Genomic DNA, 27,959 nt, shown 5'->3' with positions numbered 1-27,959 from the left:
AACATAGCTTAAAGACGTTGCCAAAGTCAACAGCTCTGGCTAAACACTTATAAGGTCCCAGAGGCGAGATCTATTGGCTATGCTAATGCTTGTGTTTTTACCTGTTTTCCCACTTGGATTTCCGCTCCATTTTGTGTCCATCTTTCTTCTTAATACTTTAATTTCTCTCCATAGCCCTTTCTCTCTCTGTCAATACTCTCACCTTTCTCAATTTCCTCTGTCATTTTCCACTCCCTTATATCCTCTCCCATCCTGCCTCCACAGTACAACCAAGCCTGTTCTGATCTCTCAGTCCCCACCCTTTCGTTTTGTATCCCTCCCTCACACTGTCTCCTTCCCTCTTTGAATCCTTCAGATCCTCCCTCTCTCCTAATTTATTTCTCTCTCTCTCAACCCTTCCCTCGTTTTCTGCCCCTTTCCTCTTTCCTGTCTTTGACCTGTCTCACTTTTTCACTCTCCTGTTGGTCCTTTCTGCTCTCAGGGGTGTCTCAATTTTTCCAATTCTGGATTGACCTCCCCATCACACCATGTTGCGTCCCCCTTGCCTCGCCTGAATCCTCATCATCTCTCCCTTTCCTTATTTATTTATTTCTTCCAGTCCCTCAGGCAGTACACCAAGTCCATACCGTGTACAACCACCCTTGCTTCACTATCCCTTCACTATCCTTCTTATACTCACTATCTCTCTCACTATGTTACCAGTCACGTTATTGGACCAGCTTAGTCTCAAAACTGTGGACATCTCTTAATCTGACTCACGGTCTAGAAGCTTGGCCTAGCGTTGACGACCATTATAAAGAGCTAGAGGTGGGCGAGCTACTCAACACTGGAGTGCGGCTTGAGCTAGAGGCCCTGGCTCAGGTCGAGGTCCTCTTTGGATTCTCGAGCCCAAAACTAGTCAAGCTGTAATGTGCCTTCTGCCTGCCACTCACAGTCTGACATCATACAACAAGAATTAAAAACAAAACATAAACCTTTGGTGTTAAAAAGGAGAAAAAGACGTAGCCATGGTGAATTGTATTTTGTCACCCCTACAAACTTAGGAACCAATTCTGGCTTAACAGCTTAACCAAATTGTGGCATCCCAGGCAAATATTTTAATTTACAGAGCCTTCTTTTTCTTCGGTACCAAATGTGAGCGCACCTTTTAATACATGACTTAAGGGTGTGGGCTGTATAGAAAGAATCTGATGTATTAAGGTTAAATTCTTCTGTATGTTAAAAATACTTTGTTTTTACTTTAAAGAGACTGTCATATTTTTACAAGATGATTGTTGCATGATTTAGATGCCACCTATTTTCAGGATACGGCTCTTGCATGTCCTCCAAGAGCCCAGCCAGACCCTAGACTCGGCTCTGGCTCAGGTCTCCCAGATAATTTGTTGGCTTGCCCACCTCTATGAATAACATTATTCACCCTAGCAAGGCACCTTCCACAAAGATTTAGTGACTATTATAACAGTATCATGTATTAAGCTGTGGTATACATAATGTATTTACTTCTTTTGTACCTCTTCTCTTTCCATTGTTCGTATAATGGAAAGGTTTGTCCACAGGGATGAAAAGAAAAATTCCAATCCGTGATTGAGGCCAGCCGGAGGGGGATATGCGGGTAAGTCGCACACCACTTACCAACGAGTATGTGACAGCGATCGAAGTGCATTTAAAAAAGTATGGGAACTGTGAGCTTGAGTGCAATGTGGGTGGTGTCACGGAGTGTGGGGGTGGGACCAAAGTCTTAGCTAAAGAGAACAAAATATTACCTAAATATTGTATTGATCTTGCACTTTCAGGCAACTACATGTAATATAAGGAAAAAATAAATGCAAGTTAAACTAATCTGTGGGAAATGCTCAATGAAACCTGTACTGGTCAATGTGACCACTGCATGTGTCTCTGTTCTTAACCAGAGAGTTACATAACGAAATTCTGGTTGGTGCAGTGGGATATAGTGTTGGAAATAGTGACTTGTGGATTTATAGTGTTACGAGGTCCCAGACAATGACAAAAAGCGATGCAAATATGTAAGTCATATACAATTACATTACAGTCAGTACAAGGTTGTTTGGAATGTTATGTTGAAAAAGAATGGGTGTTTACGGTAAAACAAGTACTATCAAAATAAATATTTTAGTAATAAGCAATCAGACTGTGCCAAGTGATTTTTATATGTGTCCATTAAGAGGTATCACTCCAAAACCCAGCTGGCAAAACTTGACATCACTAAAATTGGCATAACAAAGCCTCAAATGACTCAATCAATTAAAGGCATATACTCCCTCCTTTACATTTGCTGATGACCCAATTGAGCACCTGGGAATATCTTTCAAGCAGCAGGTACCAGAGAGAAGGCTTCTTCCTTGTCTAGCTTTCTGTCCCTGCATCACAGCACCGAAGGCCTCCTCCTTTCCATTTCCGCTGACGCATCCCAACTGCCGGAATGAACAGTTATGGTATGGAATAAGATCACTTGAGACAAGCATTTGCAATGCAATAGGTCTCGCATTATAAAAGTGTGAGCAGCTGGCATTGCTAATAATAATGCAACACTAGCTATTGGCTTTGTAAATGATAAATAAATGCCATTATGTGTTTGTTTTATAAAATAGATTAAAAAAGGCATTGTCATGAACAATGCCAAAGCTTAAACCTTTGCAAATGCGAGACTTATTGCATTGCAAATGCTTGTTCTGTGTGCAGCCCTAATTTCCTTTCCTCTGCGTGGGTAAAGACAAGCCAGCCATCTGTTCTGGGAACGTGGTCCTACGTAAACATGTCACCTTGCAGTCAACGTGGCGCTGGCTGGTTCCTGAAGAGCTCTTCTTAGGAAAGCACTCGCTGCTTCTTTAAATGACCAAGTTCTTTTCTGCTAATTTTGATAGGTTTAGGGACGTTTCGTAAGAAATACTGTTCTTGTATATTTTTCTCTTTCGAGTTATTGAACCTATTATTATTCAGAGATCTAGGCAAACGTGTACAGACTAATGGAGAATTATGTACTTGGAAGCATCAGTGCTTTAAATGGAAAAAAAAAAATGCAGGCACTAACTAAAAGTAACAGAAGGGGCGAAGCTAAGGGCGTGGCTTGGAGACAAGCAGTTAATTTGATATGTTCTTGGTGTGAAACGGTGCACAATTACGCAGCAACAGTTCTGCTATTTGTAGAGCATTCTTTTTGTCTATGTATTTGTTGTTAAATGCATATAATTGCACAAACATTGCAATGCACACACATTTTTATATTCACTGAATACCAGCGTATGCCCAGGACATTTGACAAACCATGGAAATATTTCTTGATTAAAATATTTTCCCTGATCTTTAAGGTGGAAATGTCCCTGGTTAGCTCAAAAAGGCACACAAACCCACACTCTCAGATATTCACCAAGTGGTATGCAAGCAAAATAAGCATACACAGATAAAAGCACAGATACTCACCCAATTATATGCGTTTCCACACAAGCCGGTACAGAAAAACGAAAGGAACAGAGGGCAGAAAGGCACGAAAAACGAGTGGCACAGAGGGCAGAAGGGCACAAAAAAACGAGTGGAACAAAGGGCAGAAATGCACACAAAAAAAAAGAGGGAAACGAGTGGAACAGAGGACAGAAAGGCACAAAAAAAGAGTGGAAAACGAGTGGCACAGAGGGCAGAAAGGCACAAAAAAGAGTGGCGCAGAAGGGCACAAAAGACGAGAGGAGCAGAGGGCAGAAAGGCACGCAAAAAACGAGTGGAACAGAGGGCAGAAGGGCACAAAAACGAGTGGAACAGAGGGCAGAAGGGCACAAAAAAACGAGTGGAACAGAGGGCAGAAATACACAAAAAAAAAAGAGGGAAACAAGTGGAACAGAGGACAGAAAGGCACAAAAAAAGAGTGGAAAACGAGTGGCACAGAGGGCAGAAAGGCACAAAAAAGAGTGGCGCAGAAGGGCACAAAAGACGAGAGGAGCAGAGGGCAGAAAGGCACGCAAAAAACGAGTGGAACAGAGGGCAGAAGGGCACAAAAACGAGTGGAACAGAGGGCAGAAGGGCACAAAAACGAGTGGAACAGAGGGCAGAAGGGCACAAAAACGAGAGGAGCAGAGGGCAGAAAGGAACAAAAAAAGAGGGAAAACGAGTGTAACAGAGGACAGAAAGGCACAAAAAGAGGGAAAACGAGTGGAACAGAGGGCAGAAAGGCACAAAAAACGAGGACAAAAAACCAGTGGCACAGAACAAGAGCGCACTGAAGCTGACGAGGAGGGAGTGGGAGGGGGGAGTGGGGGCGGGCGCAGTGGTGCGGGCCGCAGTTGTAAAAGGCAGGGAGAGGGTGAGATTGAGGAAGGGAAAGATAGGGATCAAAGGAAAAAACAAGGGGGTGGCAAATGGTGTGCACTTTGATGTCCTCAGTGGCCCCGCGGCTCACTGAGGACATCAAAGCAAGTGATCAGGCAGTGCTTTTCAGGCTGTCAAATGGTGCGCACCCCCAGGGCACATGCACTGTATTTGGAGGCCTGAAAAGCACTGTTTGCACTTCCAAAACTCGCTTACTATAAGTCTCGCCAGAGCAGCGCTAAAGCGCTGTCTCAGACGAGACCTAAAAAAGGGATTTATGTAGCAATGAAAAACAAGCATCGGCAAAGCTGATCACTTTGACTTTTGTGCAGTGGAAATGTTTTCTGTAGTAAAGCACAAAGAAGAGGTACTACATAAGAAGCATCTTTGCAGGTTTCCCTCAAACACAGAAATAGACCAGCAAAAGAGAATGAGTACAACAGTCCCTCACACAAAGCAGCTACAGCACAGGCAGCACCAATGCAATCTTCTCTATAACAATAGAGAGTAGGTTCCTGACATGCAGCAGCAATGCAAACTTCCATCATGCCTGGAGATAGGTTTAATATGAAAAAGTTGGTCCTTGACTAACATTTGAGCGAAAACACAAATAATGAGAGAAACTTCATATGGGGGTTGCCTTACCGGTCATCAATACTACTCAACTGTAAATGCACACCCTGGAAGGAAAAGAGCATTTCTCAAGATACACAATGCGTATATACACATTACACCCACACTTTTTTAGTTGAGTAAATTCATTTTTATATAATGTTTTCAAAGTTGAATGCAAACATAAATCAAGCAGTAAAGTCATTACCACACAGAATTTTGTGAATTTTGCTCATCCCTAAAACTAATAATATATTAAGTGCAGGATGCCATACACAAAAATAGAACCAAGTGAGGCAATAGTAGTTAAGTTCTCGCAAATGAAATGCATAACTTTGAAAACATTTATAAGGAACTATTGTCCCATGAGCCCTGACTTTGAAGTGCTCTATTTTATGCGGAGGATGACCACATTGTACCAAAGGCAAAATGACATCACTCAAAGAGAAGGAGTCGATGGCTGAAGATGGCTGACACATTGCACTATGTTATATACTGTGTTTAGCCAATGAATAAAAATCAGTGCCCATCATCTCAAAGAATTGTATATAATACATATATATTAACAAAAACAGTAGTCTGGTATAACAGATAAAGCTGTCTCAAAGGCCAGACAATTAAAGGAACGGAGCAGAGACTGGGAAGCTGCAGTTGATTGGCAATCCCAGCCTTCTTCCTACATGCAGGTCCTATCTGTGAATCCCGAACTGGATGTAGGAAAAGTGCTTATTACATTCTCTGTATCACCCCCTAAGGCCTTCATTTCGAGTGCCCTTTTAATCCCATTGGGGTCAGTAACAAGAGTTACTGGCTGCATTTAAATTAAGAGATGCACAACAGATTTGTGCTGTGGGCAGGACTTCAGCTGCTGCAAGAAAGAAGTGTTTCTGGGTAAAACATTGGGGGAAATTGAGGAATGAGTGGGGAAATGAGAACTGTAATTACCAGGTTGCCAGTTAATTCCTCAGTTCTAAAGGAACCCTGAGGCTCCCACTTGGGTTAACTGACAAAATATTGCCTCTAGAAATATCGCCATACCAAAATATCATCACATAAATATCGATGTCAAAAATATTGTCATCCTATATTTATAATTTAATGACAAAAATATCAATATAAAAATATTGTCATTAATATTGTTGTAAAAAATATAGTTTTTAAAAATATATATAAATATTAAACATTAAATATTTTAAAATGTAACGCTGATACAATACAAATTATATATATATATCCAAACAGTATGAAGACCCTTAGTTCGAGATAATACTCCCATGCAGAAGGAAAAACAAACCGTTGCTCTCGTGCTTTTCAAGCGTTTTTATTCAACTAGTGCAACATCACCGCCCAAAGGGTTTCGGAGCTCTCAGCTCCTTCATCATGGGTCAATAAACATTTAACTCACTGCTTCTTTTAACACCTCACATGATTACAAGTGCATAAACAAATATAAAAGACAGACTATCAAAAGTTACACCACCATATTATTTAATTCACTAAGCGGCAAAATATAGAGGCAGGCTAAAACATTGGTGAAGAAAATTACAATCCTATAAAATTTCAGCAATAAAGGAGAGTTTAACATTCCAAAGTTCATAAATTGCAACACAACAATTTTTTGATTTAAAGACAATCATTGTTTAAAAAAATTATATTCACAATCCGTACTAGATTTGTAATAGGTTGATCCCTTACATGTAATAAATGTTTTCATATTGCATATATATTTGATGTTATCTCAATTATAATATTAATAAAGTATCATCAGTGCTTACAATACATTATATATATTCCTTATATTATGTATTATCTATACAATTTAGCCTACTTGAGCATATTGAGAAAAATCAATGTGCCTAGTATTGAACCAATCATTACCAACAACAGGGGCAGCCCAACACACCTGAACCTGGGGCAGTAATATCTATTCCTAAAAAAGGTTCAAGAAGCAAATTGCTTAAAAATACAAGACAGAAATATACAAATCAAGAATACATTAATGAAAAAAAGAGGGGAAAGGAGGAAAAGAAAAATAGAAATAACCATATGCAAAAAAACAATCAATGTAAATTTATTACAAAATCAGGAACAATTAAGACAATAACGCTCAAAGCAATGTGCTGGTACACAAACAATACAAATCACAAACCAGACAGGTGGCAAACGAGAAAATACACGAAACATTGAGGGTACAACATATACAAAAATGAATGTGTCCTTCATAAATATTGGCCACAAAGGCGTCGACGGCGTTTCGACCACTGTAGAATTACACGGTCATCCTCAGGACTAAAAGTTCCATTGAGCGTCACAAATAATTCAATATCTATTAAAAAGGGGAGGACTGCAACCTTATTTACTTCGATTGGTCAAAGGACAATTACACAACATCAATAGAAATGGGCAGATATAACTTCAACCAGCTACAAAGGATCCTGAATTCGAAAATACAACCCGTCTCAAAGAATCCAGATTTGTATATTTTAGGTTTAATGGCATCAATCCTTGTAGTTAGAGGGATAGTATCATGAATCGGTGAACAAAACACCAATGTGCTATCGCACATAAATCATCAGGTTCAACCTTGAAATGGCAATAAATTCAGAGAGTTCCAATGAACCAACTCACAGAAAATCAACACCTACTTACATAATTAGTATTGTCAGAGCCTAAACAGTTTTATTTTTAATTGTATATTAACATTTGTCATTAAACAATATTTCTCCTTTAAACTGGATTAACAAAACTCTTAAAGAATTATGAAAAAACAAAACCTTCTCATGTGATCAGGCGAAAAGAATCAATTAAGCCCCCGAGGCTGGATATAATTAGCTCTCTTGCTTCTCATTGTCTTCGTGGTGTCTGATACATCTGTAACAAAATTCAGACAAACTAGTTAAATAAACGCATTTTTCTCATGATTAATTTTTTTTTAAAAAACATCCCTTAATTGTTATAGCAAGGGGGCATCAAATTCAGGAACATTCTCATTCACATTATTCTTTTTCTTCCTTATTTTAACCCAGAAGTACTGCCAGTTTTTCATCAACGAAGAACTGGCAGTACATCTGGGTTGAAATATGTTCCTGATTTAGATGCTCCCTTGGTATAACAATTATAGGATGTTTTAAAAAAGAAATAATTAAACTTTATGGCCTTCTCCGCTCTGCTGCTACGCAGGCTAAACCTACTAGTCAGACACTATGGGATACAGAGCTTGGCAGTTTGTAGACACAGAGGAAATGGGGAGTTATATATTACCGTGATAGACACACGGCACGCAACACAGCCAGCATTGAGGTAGCTATCAAGATCGCCACGTATTGGTATCTTACACCCATCCATTTACATATGGAAAACCTGGCTTGCAAGCCAGACTGCTGGCGCTATTGTGACTCCCCAGGCACATTAGTACACTTACTATGGGAATGCCTGAAACTCACGTCCTACTGGACAAAAGGTGTTTGATGATATTGCTATCCATCTCAACACAACTCCCCCTCTTCCCAGCTTAAAGAATTCTGGGACTACCCAACCCACTCACATTTTCCCTAAAATCCCGTCAAGGAAGGCAAATTGGTTTGGTTTTATGGGCGTCACAGAACATCCTGTCACACTGGGGCAAGGGGCAGCTCCCTAACTACCAGGGTTGGTGACATCGACTTTGGTATATTTTGGGGATGGAGCGCTTGACCCTCTCTATTTCAGCACAAGGTGGCTCTTTCTCTGAATTATGGTGCCCCTTCCAAGGTTTATTAACTTCAGAATTTCCGGAACTCACTTGCCCTCAATACCTACGCCTTCTCCGATTAACAGAAGCTCCTAAAAGGTTCACACAAGGGAGTTCTGATTGATTTTGTATGTCTGCATCCAAGAGACTACACTCTCATTCATCTTCACAAGCAGTGTGGTCCCATAGGGGGGAGGGGAGAGTTTGGGGATGGTTACGTATAGTCATATATGTATCATATCTTGAGGGCTCATTTCCCATTTAAGGTACTTTTTGTGTTGTCCAAACAATAAAAAGATTAAACTATAAAAACACTTCCAGTGCCCCCTGGCTTGTGACAGTACATCTGCAACCTAGCCCTGTCATTCTGGAAAAACGCTATGGTGAATAAAATTTAGGTGAATGGTTTGGGGTAAAGCAATAACCCCTATAATTACATTTGTTTAGTGTCACCATTGGGTATATCTTTAATTTAAGGTGTGTTTATGATTGTTAACGTGTACTTTCGTCTTTCTGTTCAAAATGTAAACAAAATTAAGCATTGCTTTTCACAGTATCACTTAATTTAATTCCGTTCAACAGATACCCTACAATTTCGAAGCAATAGAGTCAGGAGCGTTAAAAAATAACTGATGCTATTTCTCAGGAAAATGTAAACACATTAATAAGGTACAACTAATCAGAGGTCACATCAGGAGTATTATGACTAGGCCTGAATGCCACATCTAGGCTGCTGGGTGCTGTTTTGGAATCTTACCTGAAGTACTGTGTCCAGCTTTTTCAGCTATAGGTGGAGAGTTGTGTACTCTCCGGTAGAATCATCCAGTGTATTGTGATTTGCTCTGAGGGCCCTAGGTACAGTTATTGAGGATTTTAGACTTTTCAAGAAACAACTTAAAACTTTTCTCTTTAACTAGCTGATTCATATCTTCCACTTCATTGGGCTTTGATAACTGCACGTGCCAGGACACTCTCGAGTATTTGAGTGCGCTATAAAACCCTCTATAACATAACATAACTCTGTCACCCATCGTTGCCCACTTCCATCCATTCATCTACCCACTGACTCAATCTTGCATTCAATCAGACACCCATTCACAATAAAACTCACACAAACAACAGGCATATGCAAGGTAAAATGGGAAAAGATAAATGTTGTGGCAGGCATAGCCTTATAATAAAAAATAAGTTAAACAATTAAGCATAGGAACATGCAGCCTTCATGGAATGGTCTTGTGCATAGTCAATCAATCACTCAATCAAGCAGTATTTGTAAAGCGCAGCTCTGTCACTCCTAGGGGTGTCTGGGCGCTGTGTCTCAGTCCCAGAGCCAGGATTCGAGTCTCTTTCTGAAGTCTACCAGCTAGAGGGCTGTACCGAGCTGGAGGTGAAAGTCGTTCCAGGTCTTGGCAGTGATGTAGGAGTAGGAGTGGCCACCGCTGCGGCTGCGACAGATGGATGTGTTCTGCGCCAGGGTGAGTGAAGAGAGGCGCAGGTGACTAGAGGGTTGGTGGAAGTTCAGTCGATGATTGATGTAGGCAGATCCTAGGTCATGGAGGACTTTCTAGGACTGTGTGAGGATCTTGAACTGGCATATCTTCTGGATGGGGAGCCAGTGAAGGTCTCTCAGGTGGGGGTGATGTGGGTTCATTTGGGAAGGTCCTGGATGAGTCTGGCTGCAGCATTCTGTGGGGTCTGGAGTCTTCTGAGGAGTTGGGTAGAGATTCCAGCATAGGGGGCATTTCTGTAGTGCAGGCGCTGGTGACGAGGGCCTGAGTGACTGTCTTTCTGTTGTTGGTTGGGATCCATCTGAAGATTCTGCAGAGCATGCAAAGTGTGTGGAAGCAGGAGGAGGCGACTGCATTGACCTGTTGTTTCATGGTCAGTTAGCTGTTGAGGATGATGCAGAGGTTGCATGCATGGTCGGTCTGTGTGAACGTAAGTCTGAGTTCTGCAGGCCACCAGCTGTGGTCCCACGCAGAAGCGTTATTCCCGAAGATCAGTACTTCAGTTTTGTTTGACTTGAGTTGAAGGCAATTGTCTCTCATCTATTTGGCTATGTTGGTCATGATGTCACGGAAGTTGGTTTTGGCACTGGAGGGGTCCTCAGTGAAAGAGAGGATCAGATAAGTGTCATCTGCGTAGGAGATTATGTTGAGTCCGTGGGATATGCTGATGTGTGCGAGGGGGTCGTATAGATGTTGGACAGGATGGGGCTGACGGAAGATCCTTGTGGTACCCCGCATTTGATGTATTTGGGTGCTGAGGTGAAGGAAGGCTCTTTGTGCATCCTGTAGGGAAGGAGGCGATCCTCTTGAGGGTGTCTAGCTGTATGCCTATGTGGAGTCTGTTGATGAGGGTGTTGTGGGAGATGGTGTTGAACACCGGGGAGAGGTCGAGGAGGATCAGGGTTACAGTTTCTCTATGGTCTAGAAGTGTTTTGATATCATCTGTGGGAGCGATCGGCATGGTCTCAGTGCTGTGGTTGGCAAGGAATACTGATTGTGATGCATCCAGTAGGTGGTTTTGATTCAGGAATTCGGGGAGCTGCTGGTTGATGGCTTTCTCAAGAACTTTGGCTGCGTAGTGAAGCAGGGAGAACGGACAATGCTTTTTTAAATCGCTGGGGTCGAAAGAAGCTTTCTTTAGGTGGAGTCAGATGTCTGGGTGTTTGCGGCTGTCAGGAAGGTTGCTGTGGAGATGGGGGTGCTGAGGATGCTTGGGAGTTGTACGCTGATTGGGTTCATTGTGAGGTTGTGGAGGTGATGGGGCAGGGGTCGGTGGGCACCCCAGAGTGGATGGAAGAACTGATGGCTGAGGTGGTCAGGGTGGTGAGCGGAGACCAGGTGGTAATGGTTTGGCTGGTGTCTGCTGGTTGGTTGTGGTTGCTGAGGTTGGGAGTGGCGGGTTGGAGGTTGAAATTGTTGTAGATGTTGGTGATCTTGCTGTGGAAGGAGCATGGGAGGGTGTTGTAAAGTTCTAAGGAGGGGTGGATGGTGTTCTCTATGGCTGTTGGGTTGGAGAATTCTTTGACTATTTTGAAGAGTTCCTTTGTGTGGTTGACTACAGAGTCAATGCAGGTGGTGATGGCTGCTTTCTTGGCTCCTATAATGTGCCGGATATAGTTGCTGAGGGCTGTTTTCTGAGCTGCTCTGAAAGGGGGGTTCTTGATGGCACGCCATTGTTTCCCCAGTTGGTGGCATTCTCCCTTAGTGGTCCTGAGTTCTGGGGTTTACCAGCTGGCATGTTTGGAGGTCGTGTTGGATTTCGTGGGTTTCAGTGGGGCTATTCTTTTGATGCCGTCGGTGATCCAGACGGCAAAGTTCTTGACAGCATGATCATGGTCTGTAAAGTCCTCGGGTTGGGAGGTAATGAGGTCCTGTGTCCACTGAGTTTCTGTGACCTTGCTCCAACTGTGGTGGGAGGAGATCAGATGTCTGGTGGTAATGTACTGGGCTTCGATGATGGTGAAATGTACAATGGTGTGGTCAGTCCAGGTGAGTTTTGTGGTGTTTCTGAATTTGATACTTCCGCTTGAGGTGAAAATGGGGTCCTGTGTGTGTCCAGCTTTATGTGTGGGTTTGTTGACCAGTCGGTTGAGCCCGATGTTCTTCAGGTTTTCTAAGAGGGTCATGGGGTTGGCATCATTGGGGTCATCCAAGTGGAAGTTGAGGCCTCTGAGTAGGACGTAGTGGTGAGTCGATTGCTGGGGGGGGCGATAATGTTGGGGATGGCATTGCAGAATGTTGCTTGTGGTCCCAGGGGTCTGTGTGTGAGAGTACCTCTTATCCTGGTCTTCGCGTAAGGTTGTATTAGGAAGTTGATGTGTTACATGAGAGGTGTGGGGTCGTTATTTGTGATGATGAATCTGATGGTTTCCTTGAAGATGATGGTGATTCCTCCACTTTGTTTGTTGGTGCGGTCTTGGTGCATCATCTTGTAGCCTTTGTGACAGTGGTGATGTCGGGCTTCAAGGAGGGGATGAGTCACGTTTCAGTGATGAAGGCAACGTCCACGAGAGGGTGGTGATGTCCCAGATTTCCATTGCAGGTTTGCAGAGTAAGGGGGCGTTAAGCAGGATATAATGGAGCGGTTGCAGAGTGTTCTTGGTCTTGTGGGCAGGGATGGTGCAGAATCTTTCATAGGGTGTGTCGCAGGAGAGGTGGCAGTGTCGGGAGGTGAAGGGTCCTTTGATAGATCGTGGGGAGGAGGAGAGGCAGCTGTTCTTTTGGCATCCAGGCCCAGGAGTTCCTTTGCTGTGTACCATAGGGAGGTGAGAGGGCCAGGGGTCCTGGTGCAGGGTGTTGTCCAACCTGTGGTGCATAAGCTGCCCGCTTGCTGTGCGTGTCCACTGCATGGGCATGCGGCTGCCTTGATTTGTGGTCCTGGTAGGAGGTTCAAGTGGACCTGGGTGCAGGCCAAGGACCTGTAGCGGTCAGCACAGGTACAGGCACATCAGTCTGTGCAGGGACAGGGACATCAGGCAGCACAGGGGTAAGGACAGCGGGCAGTGCAGGGGCAGGAAGCACAGGGACAACAGGTAGCGCAGGGACGACAGGCAGTGCAGGGACAGCAGGCAGTGCAGGGACAGGGACCGCAGGCAGCTCAGGGGCAGGGGAGACAGGCAGCACAGGGACAGCTGGCAGCACAGGGGCAGAGATGGCAGGCAGCACAGGGGAAGGGAGGGCAGGCAGTGCAGGCACAGCTGGCAGCACAGGGGCAGGGATGGCATGTAGCACAGCGACAAGGAAGCACGTAGCGCAGGGATGGGGGGTCAGGCAGTGCAGGGGCAGGGGCAGGAATGGCAGGCACAGTACCATAAGATGGAGGATCAGGCAAAAGAGGAGTGGCCTAGTCTAGCCTCCTACGGGCTATGATGGCATGGATGGGCCTGCCCTTGGCCCGAGTTGTGCCCAAGCACCACCTGCGTGCATCCCGCAATGTGGGAGGTGACACAGATACTTAAGGCGTCTGGGTGGGAACCAGCAATCCAATAAATCTCCAATCACTTCCCAGCAGCAGAGGCTGCTGGGATGTGTAGGCTGGCAGGAGGAAGCGGTGGGAGTCCGACGAGGTGTCTGTTCGCGCGGGTTCTTTAAGGCACCTAGGTTGGAAACAGCTTTCCAACGAAGCTCCAATCACGTGCCAGCAGAAGAGGCTGCTGGGATGTGTAGGTAGGTGGGATGGATCTGTGGGAGTCCAGCGATGCGAAGGAGGCGTGGGATCTTGAAGGCACCTAGGCGAGAAATTGCTGTCCAACGAAGCTCCAATCACGTCCCAGCAGCGGGGGCTGCTGGAATGTGTAGGCTGGCTGGAGGGATCTGTGGGAGATAGTGGATAGACTATGTACTAACAATCCACGCTAAAGGATTTATTGGCATTAATATATACTTTTCACAATGATTGAACTAGGCATACTATTGCTGTCATACTATTTCATAATAAATGACCCATAGCATCGGGCATAACGTTTTCCAATGAACCAATAAGGCTGATACCCATTATTGCTACATTGCCACCATAACCAGTTCAGGAGGTTATAGAGGTTATAGAGGCTGTAATGAGCATAACCTTTCCCACAAGACAATCATTGTGCATAGTCATAGTATAACAATTATATAGAAAATTATGTTTGCCAGTACAACATGCAATCACATCTCAGGCTATCTATCAAGGATTAGCACTGTTCAAACCTTTAAACCAAAGGTTTGTCAGCCACCATCCTTTATTACTATACTAATTTATAAAATTCAATGTAAAAAATACCTGTCTACTGGCTTTGACATGGTGTAATAATAATCCACTCTTAAAGTCATGTTGGCTTTAATGTATGCTTTTCACAACAAATATGTTCGGCCGCAAGAATTTCTCTGAAGTTTTCATAATAGACAGATCAGACCTACAGTACCTAACACTTTTTCCAGCACAGCAATCAAACCTATAGCAATTTATTGTAGGTTTGCCACATCAAACAACACATGCCTACTATACTGAAAAGAAGTTTTCCTGCAAGACAACCATTAGGCATACAGTCACACAATTACAAAGATGTACACAATTACAACTGTGTGAAGAGCATACAACATTAACACGGATTTTCACAATACAAATCTTCTAATCCCAGGGTTTGTCAAAGGGATAACTAACACCAAACTTCTAGTTTAGGATGTAATCTGTGAGATTTCAAGCAATGAATTACCTGCCTACAAACGTCAGGACAGTTTAACAACAACCCACCCATAAAGATCGATTGCCTTCCTGTGCATGTGTTTTCACAATAAATAAGTCCTGCCTACTGTGTTTGGTACGATTTTTCAAAATAAAGAGATCATCTGACATAACTTTTGCCAATAAACCAATCAAGTCTGCAGTCTTTATCGCAGGCTTGTCACCATAACCAACGAAGGCTTATTGCCTTGAAAAAAAGCTTTCCAACAAAACAATCACTAGGAAAACATTCTATCAATTACAAATAAGTGGCAAAATTACAGTTATCAAAATAATATCTACCCCTCCTAGACGCCCAAAAAGATTCTCACGCTGCAAATCTCTACTACTAGAGTTTATCCGTGTGGTCAACCAAAAAAAACAATGCCTAGTATGTAAATCTTTGGAATCCCATTTAATGAAACTCTACAAACTTCAACACAGTGTAATGAAAATCCACTTTTGAAGACCTATTGCTTTTAACATGTACTTTTCACAATAACTTAAGCAGACCTAATGCCTTTGTCATAACATTTTATAAGAGACAGATCTTTGTTGATGATTGATCTTGATCGCTGCCTGTCTGGCAGGAATCTCGGTGCCATAAAACTAGACCCTGTTGCCACAACTCCCTTTTCAGCTCTGCAGCATTGACGTGTTTAAAGCATCCACTTAACAAACTGTTTTGTTTTGAGCAAAGAAACGCCTAAGGCTGGAGTCTGTTTTCCTTAAACAATAAAACAAATGTCCCCAATGCATAGGGAGTCATTTGACATTTTTCGTTCCTGTGTCTCATTGACCGCTAGGCCAGGGTTATAGTTGGTGGAGTCTGCACTGGCTTCAACAATGGTAACCTTTCTGTTCTACGGTGGCAACCCGTCTGTTCTACAGTGGTAACAAGCCTGTTCTACATTAATTACCCGTCTCTTCTACAGTGGTAACCCGCCTTTTCGACAGTGATAACCCGCCTGTTCTACAGTGGTAACCAGTCTGTTCTACAGTGGTTTCCCGCCTGTTCTACAGTGTTAACCCGCCTGTTCTACAGTGGTAACCTGTCTGTTCTACAGTGGTAACCCAGCTGCTCTACAGTGGTAAACCAGCTGCTCTACAGTGGAACTCAGCTGTTCTACAATGGTAACCCAGCTGCTCTACAATGGTAACCCGTTTGTTCTACAGTGGTAACCCAGCTGTTCTACAATGGTAACCCGGCTGTTTTACAGTGGTAACCCGGCTGTTTTACAGTGGTAACCCGTCTTTTCTACAGTGGTAACCCAGCTGCTCTACAGTGGTAAACCAGCTGCTCTACAGTGGTAACCCAGCTGTTCTGCAATGGTAACCCAGCTGTTCTACAATGGTAACCCATTTGTTCTACAGTGGTAACCCAGCTGTTCTACAATGGTAACACGGCTGTTTTAGAGTGGTAACCCAGCTGTTCTACAATAGTAACAAGTGTGTTTTACAATGGTTTCCCAGCTGTTCTACAATAGTTACCCGTCTATACTACAATGGTAACCCTTCTGTCCGACAATGGTAACCCAGCTGTTCTACAATGGTAACCTGGCTGTTCTACAGTGGTAACCCAGCTGTTCTGCAGTGGTAACCTGGCTGTTCCACAGTGGTAAACCATCTGTTCTACAACGGTAGCCTGTCTGTTCTACAATTGTAACCCGTCTGTTCTACTGTCTGTAAATGGGGCAGGATGTCGCCGGCTTACCGCTCCATCAAACACTAAATGAGGCCAACAGGGATTAAATGGGTCAGAAAATGGGCTTGGGCACCAAATTAATATATTAGGTCCCCATTAACAAATTAGATAGCCAATAGAGTCAAGGTGTATGAGTGTTTCGCAAGGTATCGGTGACTGAGTGCATTTGTGCTTGCTGCAGGCAATGTTTGTGGAAAAACTCATATCAGAGAAATCAACAGTAAAAAACGGCCGGCCCGAACATAAAACAGGCCGACAAATCAGCCAACACACTGATCTGTGAGACCAGATCTTGAAGCACTGCAATTTAGACGTATATATTATGTACTAAACGTTTGACCACCGGCCTATACCTTTAAGCATAGCTGGTCATACCTGCGATCACTCTGGACTCGAACACCCTTTCATGATTGCGTTCCCTGTTGTTGGAGATGCTGTCCTCAAAACAGGTGGTATCAGCCGTCTGGGCAGAGCTATGGAGGTATGCTTATAAACAAGCGTTGCTTGTGCATTGCTAATTGCAGCATCGCGGGCCATCCATCAGTTCCGCGTTGGCACCTGACATTCGCCACAGGCAGAAGCCCTGACGGTCAGGCCGCGTGCCATTGCATGGGGGCCTGCAGAGAACAATTGCCGGAGGTGTCACACAGGAATGCGCATTGTTTACATAATGCCCAGGTGGCGGGCGAGCCGGGACAGGTAGGCTGCTTTCCAAGAAATATGCCAAGCGTCTCCCCTAACCGGGTGCCGAGGCTTTGTACTGGAGAAGCTTCCTTTTTCATGCACCTGGTTCCGGGTGCAAAGTTTCCGAATTACAGTTGAAGCGAAACCGGTGTTTTGAAGGGAGAGCTAGAAGTGCACGACGAGCTCCTTGCGCCAGAATACGTTATGCGACGTGTAATGTGGACGCCCCAGTGCGTCACTGCGTGGGCTGTAATATCGAACGTTCGTTTTCCCCCTCGACTGAAGGGCACGTGATTGGGCCTGGTGTAGAAGTTAATCGCCTTGACTATATATAGCAGGGGGGACTAGCATTATAGGGGGTCACGTGCGGGGCCTTGGGGGAGGTCAGGGAATAGCCTCAAGTAAGTCTTAGTGCAGCCCAAAGTGCAGTGGAAAACCAAACATTTCATACGGTTTTGATGTAAAATAGTGACAATTAAAAAACGCGTCAAAATATGAATAACTCAGAACTTCTGGTACCACGAAGACTGTGCTCGACAAGTTGATTGTACATGTGGCCTTAAAAGAGTAAACTGTTGGAGGAACTTTGGACTGAGGAAATCTATAACTACCAATAAGATCAATACAAAAATGACAACATTTCTTTGCTTGTATATTTCCTTTTCAGTTTAATGAGACCTTTTAATATCACCAAAGTTTGCCGACGCTTGTTTATTGAGTAAGTGCGTCCGTATTACATGAGCATAATGTTGCACAATGATGTGACCGCAGCTGCAAATTCCAATCAGTTTTACCTTTTGCCTGGTGAAACTAATTGATAAACTGCAACTAGTTTTACGGTATTTTCTTTGTTTCAAAACATGTGCTTCATGGACAGTGGTTTAACCATACATTTGAGGTCATGGCCCCTTTGTTACCACAAACATCTGGGCCTGGAGCAGATCTATTACCATACACCAAAAAAAACAATACATTAAAGCCTGCCTGTCTGATGCTTACTTCCCTTTACCCCCACCACAAAATTCAGATGGGTATAAACCCACCTTAGCCACCGATTCACATACCTAACTAAGTAGTACAAACACGATTGATAGACACTCTTGCCATAATCTTGAACACTATGAATTTTTCTAGACTGCACTATATTTCAGCATTTTAGCTTCTCTGTTATAATAAAATGCAACCAAACATATGGGAACCAGTCTTGACCCTGCAGGAAAATAAGTCCAGTCTGCTAAGCTGCTGATGCAGGTACTGGCCTATTGTGAAGTACTTTCAGTAAAGGTTAGTTTGCTTCTAAGCGGTTATCCCTGCAATTCCTGACACTGAATTTGGTCAAAAGAAGGCATCTCTGGATCAGTCAACCTGTTTCCAGCAGTTTGATATCTCTGAAAGCCCAGTTGTACCAGACCAGTCAAAAACAGGCACCTCTCTGTACAAAATTCTCATGATTTGTCTATGGCACCATTAATGCCTAATAGAGTAATGAGTTATTTTATGATGTTTTGTTAAGTATAAACGTTTTCAGTCCGGGTTTTAAGTGGACCGGGTCCTGCTGGCACTCAGTCCCGGAAGTTCTAAAAAGCAAGTGCGGAGACAGGTCCCTATCGGGCTCTCCAGTTTTGCCCTCACCCTCAGGGTAAAATTTTTTAACTCAGCAGCAGTACCACCCTTCACTGCCTTAAATGTAACTTCAACGAGACTCTTTATAGTTCTTTCACAGTTTCATCATTTCAGAAATGAAGCATTTTGAATATTAAATACAATGAAGCCGCAGTTGTTGCTTATTTATCTTATGCAACAAAGAACCAATGACCAAGTCAACAGTCCTGATTTCTGGTTGGTACAATGTTACTTGTTGCTTTATATATCAGGATGCAATGACTGAAGCAGCAAAATACCAGTAGGGCGGTGCACCATGCTAAGCACAGATTTTTAGCCTACATTTTTTAAGCCACGCCCTGAATTACATTGGCCACATCCCTTTGAGAGACCCACCAGTTATTTCATCCCACTCATATACCCTATGCATCTATTCTCTGCATCCAACCTACCACAGGCGGCTAAACCCTGCTGCGCATGGCCAAGGGCTGTGCACATCAGAGTTTGACCACAACAACCTACTGCAAGTGGTCAACCCAGTAGTGTACAACCAAAGGTCATGCACAGAGAGGGTTGACCATTAGAGCAGGCAAATTAGTGTTCTTTGTGTGATCAAATGTAGGTTTGTCTCTTTTTTCTTTTTGGGGTGTTTTCTTTTGGGTTGGGTCCTTGTTGTACCTCTTGTGGGTCCACAGACTAAGTTCCAGGTCCACCAAACTTGGAGCAGGTCCATCAAATGTCCAAGAACCTTTGTGGATTTGGCAAAACTGAGCTATGGTTCAGGCATCTGAGAGGTGGCCAACATGGGTCCAGCAGTCTTTGTCTGGGTTTGCAGACCCCAAGACAGGATTGTAAGACCTTTGGAGCAGGACTTGTGTCCCGTAGGCCCACTTCATGGCCTGTGAAACCTTCAACAAAATGTACTTTTTTTTATCTTGACCGAAGAGACTCCATCCAGTCAAACAAAGGGTTCACAGGACGCTCCAATTTATCCAGTAATAGCATCTGCAACAGATTGTTCTCTGTTGCAGTTATCCAATCAAAGAACTTCGGATCCATGGGTCCGACTTTAGGTGTGACAAGCCAAGATGACAACAGGAGAAAAAGGTCCCTCGTCCAATTAGGTTTAAATATTTTTTAGGTCTCGCCTGACCCAGCGCATGCGCTGGTCTGGCGAGACTTATTGAGAGGGCTCCAAAAAGTGCTACCAGGCCAGCCTAGAGCTACAGTGCATGTGCGCGGGCGCGCGCGCCGCGCTTTACCGCAATTACTTTCACGGCCGCACGGCCGCTTTGATGTTTGATCGTGATCGCGATCGCGATCACTTTCACTTTCGGGGCCGCACGGCCGCTTTGCATAGCCAATAGGTCTCGCTTTTGGGACCTTATAAGTTATTTAGTATTTAGTTAGGCAACTGTTGCATGGCTAAACACTTTTAAGGTCCCAAAAGCGAGACCTATTGGCTATGCCAATGCTTGTTTAACTTAGCAGATGGTCTGCAAATCTGAGTTTAGGGCGCATCCTCAGTCGAACGACCACAATATCTCTAACTTTTTAACCCTTTCTAGCTAAATCAATATAATTTTATATGCTATCTCTCGAAAACTACTGAACAGATTTAAACCAAACCAAGGAAAGGCTCTTCTTTGAGTAAATTTCGACTTTCATGGCAAGTTTGGTGTAATTCCGCTCACTGTTTTTTCCTGTAACAAAGAGCAAAGATTCCGATGGCAATTAGAATGGGAAAAGCCACTTTTTGACATCCTGATGTCAGATTTGCATGAAACGTGAAGTTTTGTGCTCATTACTTGGACAGTATAAAAGTTATTAAAAAAATAAAATTGCCTTTTTAACTGAAACTGTGATCTAACCATAACTACAGAGTTACTATCACTAACTATGTAATCTAGATAGATAGATAGATAGATAGATAGATAGATAGATAGATAGATAGATAGATAGATAGATAGATAGATAGATAGATAGATAGATAGATAGATAGATAGATAGATAGATAGATAGATAGATAGATAGATAGACAGACGGATAGATTATGGTAATTTTCTCATTTAAGAATTTCCTTTTCATGTGTTTCAGGAAAAAGGGGCGAGCTGCTAGGAATGTTGTGAAATATCCATAGTATTTTCTGCCAATTCTAAATCATACCTTTATATTTTGTATCTTTGTTTCGTTTCAGAAAACAGCAGCTGCCTGTTCACCGCCCTTCCCCCACTCATCGGACTGCATCTTAAGCTACCCCTCACTTGGGAAGTATACCCTCATTGTTCGAACTCTGCTCAGGTATTCCGAAACGCACACTCCCACGAGCTCCGCCCCATCCCCGCGACGTTACAAATCTGACATTTTGTAGAGGACGCTGTACATAAGAAACCGGAGTATATTATTTTTAACAGTGTTAAATATAAATGGCAAAATGTAAAAAGAACATGTTTATTTTCATATTGTTCAGGTAGCAGAATGAAATGTAATCGCTACTCTATTTTTTCCGTTCCTAAATAAAAAAAAAAAAGAAAAATGGTGGAGCCCATGACACTGTCTAAGAAATTACTAATGGCCCATTTCAGATACGACACAGCGCTGACAATTCATCCCAGACAAAGTTGTCATCAAAACCACTGTCACTGTATCCATTGGTGCCCATGGCATATACCTCGGTGTGTTGAACAGCTGTTGGAGAGAAACGTGTGCAGCCGGAAGTTCACAAGCTCCACCCCTGGCTGGACCAACTTGGGCTGTCCTCCTTAGAAAGTCAATATAAGGAGCACTTTCTGTGTGGTTGTGAATCGTAACGCCAGTCACAGACAGAAAGGTCATTTTGTGGTAATGCTGTTTGAATTGTCTATGGTAACTTGTGATTTGCAAAGCTGTGCAAGACTCTTGGAGGCAATGTGTAGGCTCTTCGTCAGAGAAATTGGGGCTAGACACCCTCGTACATTTAAATTATCACGAAGTAAGGGGCATATTCACAAGGGCCTTATCTCCGCTTTTTTGGCTTAAAAAGCCAAAAAAAGCAGAGCTAAAACTATTGCCCTATTTACAAGAGGGTGCAAACATGCATAATCGCATGTTAGCACCCTTTTTCCCACCGCCTCCCTTTGCATCTCTAATGACATGCAAAGTGGGCGTCACTGGGCGTACCCCGGTTGGACCACCTTGCAAATATCGCTGATGTTCACATCGCGATATTTATAAGGCACCCACAGGATTTTAGCAGACGTTAGATTTTGGCGAAAACGGCCGTTTTCCCCAGAATCTAACGTCTGCTAAAATCCTGACTTACCTATGTTTGACATAGGGGGTGGATTATGCTGAAACGACCACAGGGTCGTATCAGCAAGGTTATTCAGGGAACATCGCTGGAAAACCAGCGATGTTCCCTGCAAAACCGCGATAACTTCGCTATCTCTGGAATTTTTATCGCCCTGGAGAAACGCGTTGTTAATAATGGGCAATAAATTCCAGAGATAGCCTGCGATAAGAAATTTATCGCTAAGCACAGCCGTTGATAATATGCCCCTCAATTTCTAAACACTTTACGTGCCATCTAGCAGCACAAGGACATGATGAAACTGGCATTGTTTATTCTCATTGGCTCACGGGGGTCCTCTGGTTGTACTAAAAAGCACGAAAGGCTCTAGCTGATTGGTTTCCTGTTCGGTCTCTTCGGATCTGATTGGTGTAACTGACTTTTCATGAATCAGAAGGGGGGTGGTCTAGCATAGACAAGGGGCTAGTTTATGTAATCTTCAAGGGCACTTGCTAATTTTGCACCTTTGATGTGCAATTTTACACCTGTAAAGATAATCTTTAGGCCTATATTTGTACCGACTGACTCGAACAAAACCAACATTTTTACCAATAGAACCATGAAAAATGACGTTGGTGAAAAAGTCAGTGGCGAATTGTCCAACACCACTCTCGTTTACATACTTGCCCTCACAAGCTAAAAGTTTTAAGTGAATTACTTTTTAGTTTGCAAGCCAAAAATAATTTCTCAGCATAAAAGAAAACCTTTAAAATGTGTTTCTTTCTATTGCAGTAGTGTGATGTTCACAAATGGAATAATTGTTAAATGGCTTTGCTCTCTCACTAGACAACAATGATGCTTTGATGTCATGGTCGCTTCTTAGACACAGTCTAACCAAATTACTTCATTGGTGTCACTTTGTGGAAATGGGGATGGCTGTTACCTTGAACAGTTCAATAGGGATTTGTATTGTATGTCTCTAGTGCAAACAAATGGCTCTGTCGGCTTCGGGTTGATACAATTGACCTACAATATTATCACATCCACTACCTTGTTTCCTACTACATCGTCATGAATAGTTTGTAATCTCTATTCTTACCTCCATATCTCCTCACCTATACTTATCTTGCAGCGTTGTGGATGGGATATTACTTTCATGTCATATAGCACATATGATATAGGGAGGGTAAACCATGTGCCCTGCCATAGTGGCCCATCACAGGTGGACTTGATATGTGGCAATCTATGCCCCAGGCTCTTGGGCCTTTCAGAGGACATACGCAAGCTTACCTGTTTTTGTTTTGTTTTTTAGCAAGAGGAGATATAGAAACTTTGCTATGGTCTTTACCATATATTGTATACAGCGCTGACCTAGAATTGTCCATTTTGGTTGGTTTCACAGAACTACCTGTCAGTAATCGCCTTAGTACAGATTTCCTAATGTTCACACAAAGCTGCATGAAAAATAGGTGCATTGCACGAAGTTCCACAGATAGCACAGAGTCACATTTATAGCAGGCCGTGTGCAGATGACAACACTAGAGTTGCAAACGCACATATTGCACTGCTCATGCAACCCTAAATGCTAAATTGGCACTGTACCATGGCGAATTGGTTTATGGATAGCAATATTGAGCGACATTTTGCATCACTTTTCTACTTGAGGTATACTCTAGAGTACAAAATCCCAAATCCGACTAGCCAAAGGGGCATCAGGTAATATATGGAATTTACATAAAAAGTATCCGCATTACACATGGAAACAAAACGATGCAACAGCGCCCATCCTGGATTATGGATAGCAATATTGAGCAACATTTTGCATCACTTTTCTACTTGAGGTATACTCTAGAGTACAAAATCCCAAATCCGACTAGCCATAAATGTAAATTGATACTTGTATAGCGCACTACTCACCCGCAAGGGTCTCAAGGCGCTTGTACGAATACCACTGTGGAACCCATCCTGGCTTTCCCTGTGAGGTGTCCACTCCTGGGCACCCCCAAGGTGGAGGCCAGGCATCCTTAGCGTTGTGGGGGCCGTTGTGGAGATTAAGCAAGCTATTGCCCAAAGTTGCAGAGGGGACTCTATGATTGGAATAGGCACCGAGGCGAGAATTATCAGGTCTGTGGAATTTTGAGCCCAAGACCCACCGAGGCAGGGAATTGAACCCTGGTCCTGGGCCAGACCTCTGCATCAGGGTCTGCCGCTCTAACCATTGAGCCACACTTCTCCACCATACAGTGCTTAATTTGGGCTGGTGGTTTCCGGTGCTCAGCACCGGCACTTAATTGTCAGCACCGGCTCTAGTAACAGTCTACCACATGGTGGCGCTGTCTTTTAAATTAGGGGGCATCAGGTAATATATGGAATTTACATGAAAAGTATCCCCATTACGCCATTACACTTTGAAACAAAACGAAGCAACAGCGCCCATTCCCACTTTCACCAACAGTGTGGTACCGGTTTCATTTGGCATTCATTTTCTATTCAACCCGTGTGGACGCCACTATGCTGGACTCCATTACATTTTGTGTTGAGGCCTATGGATGCTTGCACTGCTCTGACCCCATCACACTATGCTGGTATTTTAAGAGGGCGCGCGCGCTGCTTTAAAAGTAAGCAACAGTGGCACCTCTTCGAAGCTATGGCCTTTCCGTCGTGCAGGGGGCGCTGCTCTGTCACCCAATACGGTATTTTAAAGTCATAGAAGCAGTAGTGAAACAGCAACTAAAAGGGCCGGCACTGTCTTTTATGGACCTTTAAAGAGTGGATTAGGGAATTGGCAACAAATGCTCACACCATAAACACAGCACTAGTGATAATGGATATAGACATAAAACTGGGACCACAATGCTGTTTTAATTCAGATTTCAGCTTAAATAAACATTGGGAATATACGCATTATTCTCGCACTCTGATTGTATGTCACTTCTATAATGGTACAATCCAAACTTCACTGACCCTCATTAAGTGACCATTTTGAATTTACGCTTATTTTTCGTCAAAAGGTAACTATATCCCTGCTACCTTCCACCCTTAAATTATTCCAGTGCATGTTTGTGAAAGTTAAAGTTGGACCGGCATTTTCAAGGTAGGCGTCCTCGTTAAATGTGAACGACGATGGAGAGCTTTGATTCCCGCCGTTGCAGGGGTCGCACGTGGAGTGGTACAGTCCGCACGCATTCTTTTCCCTTGCCTTTCGAAGCTACGATTCTCACACTCGTGAGCGGGGACTTGCCTATGTAATGGAAGAGCCCACGGCGTGTAGCATGTAAGCCCGCAGTAGGTGGCAGCGGGAAATAGCCCTCAACCTATGCATCCAAAATGCCTTTGCTGCTGGATACCACCCGCCCGTGCCCAGGGGCGCAGCTTCCTTTGGTGCAGCAGGCGTATGGGCACCGACCGGGGCCCAGAGGCAGGACCACTGAAACTTCAATATTTATGCATTTTATCTTTCAAACAGCAGCGAGTTCACCTCATTTTCGCGCTGAGTAGGGTTTTGGTGGAGATGGTTAAAATTTCACTGTAGGAAACTGTTTCCGCACAGACAATCGGGAGGCGGGAGTGGCGCGCAGGCGGATTGGCCTCTTTGAATTTTGGAGGTTTTTAAACAGACGGTTGCCTCTGAAAGGTCTCTGCGGCTGGGAGACAGTCGCATGTGAGGTGTTAGGAAGATTTCACAACCACCTCTGACAGCGAGGGGCTGTGTCCGACCCAGTGTGTGGAAACCGCCTCTGCAGGCTCGCGAGGGAATGAAAGACCTTGCCTTGCATCAGTGAGTGAATAAAGCGACACCTGGCTGAGTTCCCACCTCGCATCTGTCCATCCGCTCTCCCCGAGCACAGACACGCTGTTCCCTCACCCAGTTCTCACTGCAACATTTCGTTCCCCGTCCCAAAATATCACAGGGACCACCCCCAGACGGGCCTGCCCTGCTTACGCAAGCATTTCACTTTTTGTTTACAGTTTCACCACAGTTGTGAGCAAAATGTATAGTCGGGTCCAGTCTGCCCAGATGTCCGAGTGAAGGCACGTGTTTGCGCAGTGCTGCAGCAGTTGTGGCAGAGACTGAATGAGCTTGACGCCATGTTATCTTGGTTGTATTTATAGCGCTAACTCTGCCCATTGCCCACTTCAAGCCCTTAAGGTGGAGCAGAAGAGGGAAGGGGGGACAAGAGAACCGGGCATAATGTGGAAACAACTTGGTGAGATATGTAGAGTTGAGAGGGATGAAAGAAACTTGAAACCAGCTTCACTAAGGCTTTGCAGTGGTGTAAACTGATGCCATGCAATCAGGATTTGCTGGGATAGCGCCCTGGGGGCACCAGATGTGTGCCCTTGCTCGGGATTGTGCATAAATATGTCAACATGAGGTCCCTTTTGCTTCCAAAGGCTACTCGTTGGCTGGATCCATCAGAGCCATGAGCGGCCTCTGAACACAAACATCTCCACGCCACCCCAACTCCCCTGGATCACACAGAGCCCTCCTGCTTCACTGTGGTGCCAAGCTGCCGGTGAGGGGCCGGTTGGGGGATGTAGGCAGGGGGTGCCAGGTAGTTGAGGGAGAAGAAAGGAGGTTAGTCGGCGGTTAAAATCAGGTGCCTATGGAACATAGAAAAAACAGCCGATTAAAAATAAATTACATTGAATCCCTGGAGCCAGATGGAGGCTCCTGGATGAATGCCCTTAAAAAGGCACCTCGGTGCTTCCCCTGAAGTTTGGCGCCCTGGGCATCTCGTATATGCTAAAGGCCGGCCCTGCACGCAATGCAAAGCCTTATTTACTTTTCAGTCCAAAATGTATTATATCTCTATGCTTGTTTTTCACCTTTGCACCCCTCAGCACAGTACATTTGATTGCTGCTCTGCATAAAAGATGATTTCATCTGCCCTATGATGTAGTGATGTGTGCTTTTCTAGTGCTACATAAAGCTAGAGGGGGTTTTGATACACTTGTGGACAATGCAGGTAGGATGGGAACCTAATAGAAAAGGAAGAAGTCCTGAGGGCTGATGATGAGGATGCAACAAAAGGCAGGTGTGACAGAAAAGGGCATGGGTAAAGAGGGTTAAAGGTAAGAAATAAAATAAATACAACCTTGTGGAGAACCAATATTTTTCGTTAGGCTACTTCTGGGTGTTCAGCTACCGATGATGATAGGAAGGTTCGGGGTTACTAGTGCTCACCTCAGACTGACCCTTTGGCAGTAGACAGTGGCCCTGATTCTTGAAGGGAACACTGAGGCCACGCCCAGCACCCTCTTTTTCAAAGACCGGTGACTGGCCTCCAGCAGCCTTTGGCTCCATGTCACCTGGGTGCTGTTCAGTGACGTAGCAAGGGCTTCATGGGCCCTAATGCAAGCAAGGAAAATGCCCCCTCTCTCCTGGTTGGGTAGTATAATACAGCCTCAATTGGTGTGCAATGGGCATCTAAACATTTCTTGGCCCTGGTGCCACTTCACTTGTTGTACTGTTGCTAGCTAAACACCTGGTGCTGTGGCTTAAACCTACACAGTACATTTGCGTAGTTTAAAAGTGCCAACACATGAACTTTGGCAAACCCTGTTCTATGTTTCAGTGACACCTGAATAAAGCACCTTGACATGGCTCCATGTTAACTTGGCGCTGGAATGTGCTAAAGCCTTTGCAAAAAGTTACCTTCCGAAAAGCTACCTGGCTGTACAGACCCGGCAAGCCCGTGCTTCTAAAGTGCGGAAGTCAGTCAGGTGTCAGACATGTGGTGGACTCTCATGGAGAGCTCTACAGGAAGAGGTTCTCGGGGGCCAGCAGAGTGATCAATATTGGTCCAACAAGCAACAACTGTGATCCTTCTGTA

General features: G+C 44.0%; 1 protein-coding gene across 1 annotated transcript in view; it reads left to right on the top strand.

Moving 5' to 3' along the window:
* Positions 1-21,404, top strand: part of LOC146785729 (beta-4C adrenergic receptor-like) — a 58,897-nt gene extending 37,493 nt beyond the window's left edge. Inside the window, exons 2-3 of the mRNA XM_085634952.1 lie at positions 1,545-1,612; positions 21,052-21,404. Of these exons, the coding sequence (XP_085491078.1) occupies positions 1,545-1,584 (40 nt within the window). The 3' untranslated portion in view covers positions 1,585-1,612; positions 21,052-21,404. The remainder of the gene's footprint in view (positions 1-1,544; positions 1,613-21,051) is intronic.
* The last annotated feature ends 6,555 nt before the right edge of the window (positions 21,405-27,959 follow it).

Source organism: Triturus cristatus, chromosome 11 (genome assembly GCF_964204655.1).
Source record: "Triturus cristatus chromosome 11, aTriCri1.1, whole genome shotgun sequence".
Taxonomy (NCBI): Eukaryota; Metazoa; Chordata; class Amphibia; order Caudata; family Salamandridae; genus Triturus; species Triturus cristatus.
This window is presented reverse-complemented; position numbering and strand designations above follow the sequence as displayed.